The following is a 12,699-nucleotide window of genomic DNA, read 5'->3' as shown; positions in this document are numbered from 1 at the left end:
CATGTGGGTCACATGACACAGATAGTGTTTATTTAGGCTGGGCAAATGTTGATTTCAAACGGAGTTTTGGCATCTCGAACGATGCTGACATGGCAAAACGATACATCTACGGTTAACAGGGTTTCATTTCATCTGCATGAACGGTTTCAAGTGATTTGGATCAAACTTAAAAGCACATGTCCACTGTGCACTGTGATGGTGTAGTACTGCTTGGGCTGGTCTTAGGACCGCTAGATTGTTATATTGAGGCGGCAATCAAAGAAGTCAAGATAGCGTCATGTCTGGATTGTAACCAATTCACCACAAATCACACCTTAATCCTACAGTATATATATATAAAAATGCAGAGTCAAATAAAGTGACAAGCACGATTGCCTTCATGTATTTCAATTGAGTACAACAAGTTAAAAATGCAATATATAAACAAAATGCAGCTATTCGTGAGCTATGATATGAGCTCACTGAAACATTCCAACAAAATATCACTAGTGTAACATTAAACAAACCTTTAGTGTCATTTTCAAATGGCCAATAAAGACTTCCTGATCATTTCATTCCATTATGAACATCAACATCAATATATGTACTGTATATATAATATATATATATTTCAGAAGAGACCCTCGGCTCTTCATCACCTACATTTATAACCAGTGTCAGGTTTGAGTACTGCATTCAAAGTCCTTTTCCATGCTACATTTCATTATATCAACAATATCCCACAACTCCCGCGTCCCCCCAACATTATAACAGCAGACACTAGAAATACAGCGACAATCTATAGATCGAAATGAGCAACAAAGGTCCACGTTTGAGTTGGACCTAGAGTTTAGAGTTCATAGTGAGTGAGCACAGAATAATGTCCTTCATTAACACAGTCACAGGAAAAGTGGTAGTGATTCTTCATTGAAGTCATGACAGAACAGTGCTGTTCATGGATGCACACCTGCAAGGAAAACCCGAAACACAACTGAGAGTTTGTGGCTTGATCTGAAATAGATGCTTCAGTGAAGGGGATCTGTTGGAAGGATAAGCAGCTGCTACAGGGGCTGTTGCTGCTAAAAAAGGATCATGGTTTGTTTGTCATTAGTTTAGTCAGGCAGTGCTGGTCTATATAACTGCCAACATCACACCACATCTCATGAGTAATCGATGCAGAAATACACAATTGTTTTCAAAAGTTTAAAAAACTTTTCGTTTCTTGTAAAAACGCAACACGATTTAAATTAAACACAATTGTAAATCACAATCATCTAAAAGTGTCTAAATTGTTGTAAACCACAATAATATGATATAAACGTAATAGCGTTAACATTATTTTACAAAAGAGATCCATGATTTTTAGGGTTTTGGTTTGAGGTCCCCAGGTTGGTCGGATGTTAACTGTGTGCTTCATTCCCGCACTCGCTCTCCTCTGGGATATCCTGCAGATCTGAACACACAAACCAGTGCACTGAGTAGAGAGTACCAGACATTCAGCTTTTTAAGTAAACAGTGTTTAAGAAGTCTGACATGCATATGAACGCAAAACATCTCAAAAAGACACGTCCACGTCACATTTCGGGCCAGTTAACAATACAATTTCTACTTTCCTTCCTTACATTTGAGGGATAAACGTGAAGGCTTGGAAATATTCTGGACCCTTTTAAAGAACCTCTAGACTCATCTCGAGAGTAAACAGAAGGAGATACAGTACACATTGCGAGTCTGCAACAGAGCGAGGCACACGTGAGCCTTAATCCTCAAACTGACACAGCAATGGAGGAAGGAAGAGACTCACCTCTGGGACTGTCAGCCCGGGGCGATATGATCGTGTCACCGTTCTCCTGCACACCTTTTGTGTGATCGACTGTATCCTGTGATGTCACTGGGTCCGTTGTGTCTTTAATACGCAGCTTCTGGAATTGTTTTTCCGTTTGATTTTGCGCTCTGTCGCTCTTCTTGTGTTTGTCCTGGGTGGCACGCAGTCGCATCACTTCCTCCTGCAGCAGGTTGTACTTGCACTGCAGCTGTGCCAGATCACCCTGTGTATCCTCCGGCAGAGCATCCCTAGATGGAGTACGAGCTGATGGATCTTCCAGCATGTCCAGCTCCAGGAACGAGTCCTGTCTAATCACAGCAGCCTGACACACACACACACACACATCAGTGGCATGTTTAGAAAAACAGAACACCGGCTGAAGGTCATTTTCTCTGTGAATCTCACCTGTAGAGCATGCAGCTGGGTGCTGAGGTTTACAAGTCTCTGGTGCACCTCCTAAAACACACAAACAGTTGCATCAGACATGCCCTGTTCTCATGTGATGCACAGCTACGGTACGGTCACGTCTTGTATACGGTGGAATTATTTGTGTGGCAATAAGAATGAATGCAAACTTTGAAGAGACAAACAAAAAGAAATAATGAGAACGAAGATTAACACTCGGATAATGAAAACAATAAATTCCGTTTTCGTTTGAGCTTCTCAAGTTTACGTTCGCGGTTCCGGCAAGACGGCGGCGTGAACAGTCAAAAGTTTCGAGCTCTCGGTGCCTAACTTTTAGTAGGAAAACAGTTAACATAGTTGTCAGCAGAATTAATTTGCTTTAGATGGTAAGATATTCTGTAAGATATCTTTGACCTTAAACATGCCTAGATCTGCACAAAAAGGGCCAGACGTGTAGCGGCTAAAGATGGCCATGACTACGAAAGCAGTATGATTGAAGACACGCTTCTGGTAGAAAATGAAGAATTTCCGCCACTCCCCGTGACTCCAAGCAAACCTCCACTTACAAAAAAACCAACACTCGTCAAAGTTCACACTGGTAATGTATCTAATGCCGATGAGATTGTAACAACGCTCGCTAATCTTATCAATACACGGAGTGATGCCCTGGAAACGATGGTACAAAACGTCTGTGCAGAAATAAAAGAGCTAAAAAACAAAATGCTTTACATGGAGAAACGAATGGACAGGGGTGAACAAACATCCAGGGTATGTATGAGTCGGGTGACGGATTTGGTACGGTATGGTAGGCGCTGGAACCTGCGGCTCAACGGTCTGCCAGAGACGACTACAGAGAATGTGTGAGAGGAGGTTATCCGCGTGTGCCAAGAAGTGCTACCACAAGAAGCAGCGAAACTACCAGATTCTATAGATGTCGCTCACCGGATGGGAACCAAACGTGCTAATGAGACGAGGCCTCGCGCAACAATCATTCGGTTCACTGCCAGGAGATTCAGAGATGCTGTATGGAAGGCGGCTAAAACCAGTGAGTTTCTCCAGAATCAAGGCATGCAGTTTAAGGAGGATCTGACGAAGGAGGACAGAGACTGCAGACAGAAGTTGTGGCCTCTAATCAAAGATGCGCGCGATGATGGCAAATCTGCTTACTTTGTTGGAGAACTGAAGTCACGGGGTGAGGCAAGGATCTTTCTTTCTATAGGATAGTCAAGATTCTCAGAAATCTGAGTTCATTTGTTGCACTGAATGCCAAGATGCTGCTGTAAACTTCGATCGCAATGAACAATACTAGTAACACTTATGTCCAGGCTTTATCCTGTGTTCAGAAAGGTATATGGCCAGTTGTTAAAGTTTAACAGCAGCCTATGTTATATTGTTCTTTCTATTCTATCGATATGTTAATATTAAGCAAGAAATAAGAGAGAATTTACGTTTAGCCAGCGTGAGTATTAAATAGTAGTATTTTCCTTCACATAACTACTGCAGTTATTCAGTGGGCGCTGATCTCGATACCACTTTGATTTAAACTTTTATACCAGTTTGACCAGACATTTTAGTTCTCTATTCTTTAACTAATCTGTCACATTTGTCACTTATTTCGTTTAATGCTAGGGGGTTAAGAAATATAGTTAAAAGGAAAGCTTTATTTCTCTTTGCCAAACAGTTTAGGGCGGATTTTTGTTTTGTACAAGCAGCTCACTCTATACATCGGTATGGTTCTCTCATGGATCTGAACACTCCGCTGGAGTAATTACCTTAAAGAATAGATTTAATGGAGATGTTCTTCAAACAGAATATGATCCTGCAGGACATTTTATTTGCCAAGTTATTATGCATGTTGATAAAATACTAATATTAGGAAATTGATATGGGTATAATAACACTTTGGAAAATAACAACCTTTTCGAAAAAATTGAAAATATATTTATTGACTGGTTACATAAATATCCAAATGCCATTCTGTTAGTTGGGGGGGGGGTTAATATTATACTAAAGGGAACTATGGACAAGTGGCCACCAGGTCGACCTAACATAAACAACAACAATCTTAAAAACTTCATGGATAAATTCAACCTTACAGATATTCGGAGAGCCAAATTTTCACATAATAAGATATTTACATGGAGTAATAAATCAGGATCTAGTCAATCCAGAATTGACTACTGGTTATTGTCTGAGAGATTTAACAAAGATGACGTAGAAGTTGACATTATTTCTACTCCACTCACAGATCATAAAGCTATCAGCATTAATATAACATTTTCTACTGCAAGTTGTTTTATGAATGGATCATATTGGAAGCTTAACAATTCTCTGCTACTATATGATGAAATAAAAAAAGTCATCACTGGCTTGATAAGTAGCTTTTGGTTTAAAGCAAATAAGGAGGATGCATTTTGTTCAAATTGGGAACTTCTGAAATTTGAAGTCTCTAAATATTTAAGGAAATTTGGTAGCCAGATAGCTAAACACAAAAGAGCTAAAGAAACCGACATAGTTGTTGAAATAACAAAACTAGCAAATAAATGCCCAGACAATTTGATGGATGAAGAAAAGTTACAATTGTCAGATCTGCAAATTAAACTAGACGATCTATATAGAAAAAAAGCTGAAGGTGCGTTTGTCCGTTCCAGGAGACGTTAACTCGAAGAAGGTGAACAAAATTCACAATACTTCTTTAATTTAGAAAGACACCATATTAATAACAGCATTGGTAAATTAAATGTGAATGGGGTTGTAACAAAGGACCATAAACTAATTTCTAATTACTGTTGTGAATTTTTTAAGAAAATATATTCATCCAATTATTCTCCAGCGGTATCTGATGCCTTTCTGAGTTCTATAGAGGTGAAAACTATTGACAAAAATGAAAATGAACTTTGTGATATGCCCATTTCTATTGAGGAAGTGATAAAGGCAATTCACCTGAAAAATAATAAATCGCCAGGTACGGATGGTTTGAACGCCGAATTTTATATGCAATTTATTGAAGATTTGGCCCCTTTTTTACTCAAGATGTTTATTGAATGTATTAATAATTAATGCCTTCCACCCACATTGACTCAAGGGTTAATCACTTTAATCCCCGAACCAAAAAAAGATTTGCTCTCTATTGATAATTGGCGTCCAATTAGTTTACTGAATAATGATTATAAAATATTTGCCCTGATATTCGCTAAAAGACTTAAAGCTGTATTAGATTCAATTATTGATGAAACACAATCTGGCTTCATGAGGAATAGGCATATCACAAACAACATAAGATTAGTTTTAGATATTTTGGATTATCCTGAATTTAATAAAGATAATGGGTTCATTCTTTTTCTTGATTTCTGTAAGGCTTAATTAGTCAATTAGAAAATTTGGTTTTGGCAATTTCTTCACTAACGCAATTAAAACCCTTTATAAGAACAACAACAGTTCAATTCAATTGTTGGGTGGCACTTCTAGTAGGTTTAATTTGTCTAGAGGAATTAGGCAGGGTTGCCCGGTCTCTCCTTATTTATTTCTGATAATAAGTCAACTCCTTGCTAATCATATTAAAGCCAGTTCGATTAAAGGTATGACTATTATTGATAGAGAACTTGTTATAAACACAATTTGCAGATGACACCACCCTTTTTCTCCAAAACGATAACCAAATACCCATTGCAATTCAAATAATAGAAGCGTTCTCTAAAGCATCTGGTGTAAAGAAATGTGAACTCATGGCGGTCAAAGAATGTTCAGTGGCATCTTATTGCAACATTCCAGTAAAATCAGAAGTCAAATACCTAGGAATTACAATAAATAAGAATCAAAAGAATAGAAGTTCATTAAACTTTAATCCTGTTATCCAGAAAACTCAAAGGACGTTTAATCAATGGCTTCTAAGAGACTTGTCATTAAGAGGAAGAGTTCTGATCTCCAAAGCAGAAGGCATATCCCGGTTCATTTATACAGCTATGGCTCTTCAGGTTGATGATAAAATATCGAAGGGGATCGATGGGATGTGTTTTGGTTTTGTTTGGAAAAACAGGATACATTATATAAGAAAATCAGTATTAATGAACTCGTATGAATATGGTGGTCTCAATTTCCTGAATTTTGCTACATTAAACAATACATTTAAAATCAAGTGGATTAGACAACTTGTTAGGTATCCAGTCTCTATTTGGAATATTATTCCCCTCCATATTTTATCTAGTCTGGGTGGCATAAATTTCTTCCTTGTTTCCAATTTTGATATTAACAAAATACCTGTAAAACTTTCTGCATTTCATCGTCAAGCTTTTCTAGCTTGGAGTTTAATTTACAAACACAACTTTTCACCACACAAATACTTTATCTGGAATAATAAGGACATTCTTTTCAAACAAAAAACTATTTTCTTTGAAAATTGGTTTCGAAATAATATTGTTTTGGTAGACCTTTTTTCAGAAAGATATTGTTTCAAGACCAAATGTTATTGCTTACTGGAGTCAGTTTGTGAGTGATGTTGACTGGAGAAAAGTCTGGCTTCTACCCAATCGCTATCTCTTAACAAACAAGGTTCAAGAAGTATCTTTTAAACTTCTTCACAGAATATACCCTGCTAAACACTATTTAACCAAATTTAAAAAGGATATTGATGAAAGTTGTAGTTTTTGCAAAAAGAAGACAGAAACAGCTGTTCATTTGTTTTGGCACTGCCCTTATGTTTCTTTTTTTTGGCAAAATGTACTTTGTTTCATTGTTAGAAATGTTGATGAAAATGTTACATTACTGTGGAAAATTGTTCTACTAGGTATTGTAAACTCAAAAAAAATTAGAAAATAAGTGCGGGGTTGTTTATCTTTTATTTTAATGGCTAAATTCCACATTCATAATGCTAATTTTCAGGGGAAAAGCCGTGTTTTGTTCCGTTTGAAAATAAAGTGAAGCTTTATATTGAGACAATATTGCCCTCGAAGAAACAAAAAGCTATTAAAATTCTGCAAGCATGTACACTCTTTAAAGTATTCCTATAATACTGACTGTACCTCCCCCTAGCTTTTGAAATGTACTGTATTTCTATTGTCTGTTTTGATACTTTCTTCAATAAAAAAAAATATTAAATAAAAAAAAGTTTACGTTCGCCTTTCTGGCACAATCCTCGCGTGTGGGCGGGATTTAACGGCACTTTACTCTCATTGGCTAGTGAGATTGGGATTGACAGTTCCCTGACTAGGGAGTCGGTACTGAAGTCAGTACAGCAAATTGCTTTGTATTGGTGTTTGTACGTCGAAGTTACTTTCTTAGTTTGTTGGTAGACTAGCAGCGAATTCATAAACCACGATTTGGACCAAAGGTTTTTGTTTTCGTTACATATATACAGTATATATGTTTTTGTTTCTTAAAAGTTTGCGTCCTTTCAACTTTCACGTGTGAATTGTGTGCTATAAAATGCATATTCAAATAAGATGGCTTTGATCAAATGCACAAAAGATTTTCTGGTACTGTATATGGCTTTCTAAATCAAAAGCTTTTCATAAAACATGAGCAGAGGTCATTTCTGTGCCAAGCAGACGTCTAAATCGTTCTTTAAAATGAAACATGAATTTAACCAATAACGCTGTTATTCTCATTGGCTAGGTGTGTCAACGGATTGATCCATTACATGACTTTGAAACATGTACCTCATTAAGTGTCTTGTCCAGTAGCTGGTTCCCGTTCCTGTCCTGTCAAATGTATAGAATGCGTTTAAATGGATGTCAGAGAAGAAGATGAGAGCATGTCGCTGTGTTTTCTCTTACCTTGTCTGATGCGCTCTTCACACCATGTTTTCCGTTAACTGAAATCACAACATCTACTGTGAGATCAAGGAGGAGGAGATCATTTGATAACATTTGTCAGCAGGCACAGGAAGACATTTGAGACTGAGCAGCTACAGCCACAGTGAAAAGCAGATTTTTTGATGTTCATCACATTTGCATGTACACTATAATGAAATGTATTTATGTTTTAATATTTATCAGTACGAACACTGGTTTAAATTCTTCTATCCAGTCCTTTTTATGAAATGTTTTTAAAATGACAATTATGCACATTTTCACTGGTCCATTAGCTTTGCGGGCCGTATGAATAAGATGTCCCACTGATCCATAAAGGGACCTTTAGTTTGTAAACCTTTATGATGTAAAAAGCACAGATAAGAGAACTAAATGAGGCACATTACACATGTACACATATAAACGTGCATTCTATTTAACAAAGTCTTGCCATTTACGTGGAAATGTATATCGTACCTGTTGTTTTAGAGATGTGCTTCACCTCTTTGTGTTCACCGTTCAATCTGCACGACTGTCCACGGTCATTGCTGGAATCCAACAGCACTTCACTCAGTCTGTCCACTGAACGTTCCAAGAAATAAACAATAACCATCATGCCTTTCATACTATGCTCTGTTCTTTACATGTCGAGCTTCCGCGTCCTCACCCTCATTGATGGCATCGTTCAGCAAGCGTTCAGCTTGAGGAGCGTAAGGTGTATCTGCTCGGAATATGTTTCGGGAGTTTGTGGGAATGGTGACGTTTTGACCTCCTGTGGCCTCTGCTAGATCTGAGAAGAGTGTCACTCGCTCCTGTAGCAGCTCCAAAACTTCACGGTCCTTCTGCTGGATGTCAGCTAGAGAGAAAATGGAAAAGAATCAAATCAAGAGCATGAACAGATCCAAGAGACTGCTGGGAAGAAAAATATGACAAACCTCGAAGTCTGCGTAGCAACGCTTTGTCCTCAGTTTCAATCAGAGGAAAATCGTCCCTCGATGGGCAACTAAAAGAAAGAACGAGATAGATGGAGCAAAGCGAGAGTCTTAGGTGTCGACTGCGCAGCGATGTTTCAATGCTACGTGTCAATTGTGTAGAGAGGATGGTGCAAAAAATTGGGACTGATTCTGACTTGCTCACTGTCTGCTGAACGATTTTCATCCATGTTTTCCGGTCATCTTTGGATTTCGCATGGAGCTCGTACATCTCTGGAGGCGTGGAGTGACTGATGAGGAACATTCCTCGCTCCTGATTGGCTATATCTCTAACAATCAAATTTTGTAGGCACAGCACTGCTGGTTTGTCCTGTAACGTGAGGCACATGGGTCAGTTTTTGGCGCATGTCCTATGAAATGTCATGTACAATGTGTTGAAAAAAGACTATGACCCACCAAACAGGGAAAATTGTATTTTTGGTCTTTCTCCTGCATGAACACGAGGATATCCGTCATCAATAAAACGTGGACGTCTACGGAAACAAAGCAAGAGGTTAGTGATAATCCACCTGTGTATGCGAGGTATCATAACACGCCACAACACCAAGGGCTGGAACCTTTGAGTCTGGATCCCTGAGCCTTCCACAGCAGTGTTCCTTCATGAATGAGTCTGCGGCGGAGCAGCTCGCCTCCACGAAACACCCCTCCACCCTTCACCTCAGTCTGAGCCCGCGGGTCCAGACGGGACTGGATCTCCTGCAGCCGTTGTGCTCGCTCCAGCTCCTGAACTTGCTGATCCACGGAGCACAACAGCTCCCGGATCAGGGCCAGAGAGTGAACCAAAGACTTGCTCTCTTCCTCACTACCTAAAAAGTCAAATAAATGGGGTTTCAGGTCCGCTGGTCTATCAAAACAGGATCTTGGATAGCGATTGGGCGATGTTCTAGGGATCAAACAAGCCAGACCTTTAGTGTTGTCCAGAATGCGCTGCATGAGCACGGGATATTTAGTGATGCGCTGAGTGACGAGTAAAATGCACTCTTGAACTCCATGCCGTCGAAGTAAAGAACCCCTGCTGACTCGCTTGAGAGAATAACACCACAAAGCCAAGAAATTAGCCAAATATTGCACTCAATACAATAAACATGTCTCACTGCACTGTTATTAAGCGTTCGGCTCAAACTGAACACAGCCGCGTCTTTCTCTGCATGCTCACCCGTATGAAGTGCTGGAACTTCTTATCACGGGCCAACAGCTCCTTATAGAGCTTGACAGATTTAAGATGGCGACTGCAGAATTCCACATAGCACTTTCTCATCTCCTCAGCGTTCTGACCTGAAAACTAATGAACAACAACAATCAAAGCAAATGTATACTTGGACGACATTGACTTCAACGCGACTTTCCTTTTTGGAGGAACTGTGTGTGAAGCTCACCTGCTCCACCAGAATATCTCCCAGCTGCTGGATGGTGAAGTTGCGGGCGCTGCCAGGTGCCAGGCTGTGGCTCCTCCGTGCCAGCAGCAGGCTCAAGAAGCGCGAGTGGACGGACAGCAGCTGGTCTAAGCAGGGGAAAATGGCATGGACTACACCCATCTCCAGCATCAGCTCCTCCAGCATCCCTCTGCGAAACACCCCCTCCATGATCCGCAGCGTCCGCACGTGGTTAAACTCTGTCTGAATGAGCTCTGAGAGAGACGCAGGCCATCAGGTTTCAATCAGAATCGCCCCAAAACACAGTGCTATCAAAAAAAACCACAGATCTGATACAAACTAGGCTTGTCAAACGATTCATCGCAGAATAAAAGTTTGTGTTCACATAAAACACTGTATGTCTGTGTACTGTGCATATTAGTTTTGTCCATGCATATACTTAAGAAAAAAAGATCAAATATTTCCTAAATATGTTTGCATGTATGTATGTGTTTATAAGGACAAAATGAATATAGACAGTCCACAGACATATATTGTTTCAACACAAACTTTGATTATTCTGGATGTGATTAATCATTTGATTTCTGAGAACTGATCTTTATTGTTGTGTCTGCTTACCAATTATGTTAACAAACTAGGATCCACTGTAAATAGATTAACCCACCAGGGTTAAAACCCTTTTTTACAATGATCTTTTGTCAGTTGTAAATATCGGTTTACATTTCCAACATTTCTTTTGCCATTGGTTGTAATAACAGGGCTCCCACTCGAAGCCAAATGTCACATTCCCTGACTTTCACAGACCAAAAAGTATCATTTCCATGACCTATGATGAATGAATCCAGTCATGTGAAGTGGTTGTTTTTTTAGCCAAAGCTCTTGCAATGTACATTTATCCACAGGTGACTGAAGTGATTGCCAGGTGACAAGTGGGAAGGGAATAAACTGGCGCTGAAGATCACCATAACAATACCCAAAAATCACGAGAAAAGTACAGAAAAATGACATTTTGATAAACGGAAAGAGAAATTTCAATGAAATCCCTGATATTCCACGACTTCCACAGAAGATGTTTACATTTCCATGACCCCTGGGAAACCCTGTAAAAGTGCAGTGAGATTTTTGAATGCAAAAGGAGTCTGACAGCAGCCGGTGCTCCACACCAGACACCTGTCTCACCATCATAGTGTCTGTCTACTGTTACATGAAGAAGGGCTAATCCAAAAGAACATTGGCAGTGTTGGCTTCTGGATTTATTCCGTCAGCGTGCATGTCTCACCATATATAACGTCTTGTCTCTTAGTGACATCTTTGCGATGAGACTGCAGATAAGACGAGTCCACAGCTAGGCTCCAGGAGTCTGCCTCAAAGTCTTTCCCATCATTCTTCAACTCCTCCAGCATTGGCGTGTAATACATCTCTCCTGTGGATGTGAGAGCACATCTTTTCAGCAAAACGCATACAACCCCATTTCCAAAATAGTTTGATATGATCTGATATTGGTCTCATGCACTCAAGGGACACCACTTCTGCAATTTGCAGACCGGGCTTGTGTTTCTGGTCGGACGCATTCGCAAGAATGGAAGTCAATGTAACAAATAGTCGAGTGCGACTTAAAAGGGGGCATATATGTGATATGCTGCTGCAATCAAATGATCATTTTTTGATATAAACCGATGTTTTGTTTGCAATACAACATAAAAAGTATAAGATTTGCAAATCATTGCATTCTGTCTGCATTTACATTTAACATTGTATGACGTATCGCTTATTGCTCCCTGAATTCTCTGTAAGTAGCTTTTGATAAAAGCATCTGCTAAATGACTAAATGTAAATATTAGCAGTGTCCATATATGTGTGACAATGGGGTTGTACATTGTCTCATGTCTTTGTTTTAAAGCTGCTTTGGAACAATGCACATTGTGAAAAGCGCTATATAAATAAAACTGAATTGAATTGTTCGGTCCTCACTTGTACCTTCATCATGGAGTGACTCCATTGACATGGCTCTGTTCCTAAAGTTCAAGGAGTCTGTGGAGTGAGAGAGAATCCGCCGGAGTCCGAGAGGAGAGTCATCGTTCAGACTTCTGTTCCAAACATCAAGTGTCAAGATCAAGAGATGTGTTTGATGTAGTTAAACGTTGTTATAAGGAACTATATTTCACGTCCACTGGCTGTGCTGACACACACACACATGTGCATGAACATCTAAAAGACTGATGCATTTGTTAGAAATAGATGTATTCAGGATGACATTCAAATGCTAAACAAGTGTGTTTCGATCTGATCTCTTTCTACAGCGGTATGTTGCCAGCCAGCACGTACACATCAACATCATAGTC

At 39.4% G+C, this 12,699-nt stretch overlaps 1 protein-coding gene across 2 annotated transcripts in view; it reads right to left on the bottom strand.

Moving 5' to 3' along the window:
• Positions 1-366: 366 nt before the first annotated feature.
• arhgef2b (rho/rac guanine nucleotide exchange factor (GEF) 2b) overlaps positions 367-12,699 on the bottom strand; it is a 33,165-nt gene continuing 20,832 nt past the window's right edge. The window contains exons 6-21 of one of the 2 annotated variants that reach the window (XM_079469075.1): positions 12,335-12,444; positions 11,637-11,780; positions 10,361-10,611; positions 10,141-10,266; positions 9,890-10,007; positions 9,542-9,790; positions 9,381-9,457; positions 9,122-9,294; positions 8,928-8,995; positions 8,660-8,848; positions 8,470-8,574; positions 7,978-8,015; positions 7,861-7,902; positions 2,207-2,257; positions 1,781-2,123; positions 367-1,432 (exon numbers count right to left, since the gene is read on the bottom strand). In XM_079469075.1, coding sequence (XP_079325201.1) covers positions 1,380-1,432; positions 1,781-2,123; positions 2,207-2,257; positions 7,861-7,902; positions 7,978-8,015; positions 8,470-8,574; positions 8,660-8,848; positions 8,928-8,995; positions 9,122-9,294; positions 9,381-9,457; positions 9,542-9,790; positions 9,890-10,007; positions 10,141-10,266; positions 10,361-10,611; positions 11,637-11,780; positions 12,335-12,444 — 2,137 coding nt within the window. In that variant the 3' untranslated portion in view covers positions 367-1,379. Of the gene's footprint in view, positions 1,433-1,780; positions 2,124-2,206; positions 2,258-7,860; positions 7,903-7,977; positions 8,016-8,469; positions 8,575-8,659; positions 8,849-8,927; positions 9,295-9,380; positions 9,458-9,541; positions 9,791-9,889; positions 10,008-10,140; positions 10,267-10,360; positions 10,612-11,636; positions 11,781-12,334; positions 12,445-12,699 lie in introns of both variants that reach the window. The other variant, XM_079469074.1, reaches the window with a different exon arrangement.

This window comes from Barbatula barbatula (assembly GCF_947034865.1).
Source record: "Barbatula barbatula genome assembly, chromosome: 12".
In the NCBI taxonomy this organism is placed as follows: Eukaryota; Metazoa; Chordata; class Actinopteri; order Cypriniformes; family Nemacheilidae; genus Barbatula; species Barbatula barbatula.
Note: the sequence above shows the minus strand (reverse complement) of the source record. Positions and strands in the feature narration are given on the sequence as shown.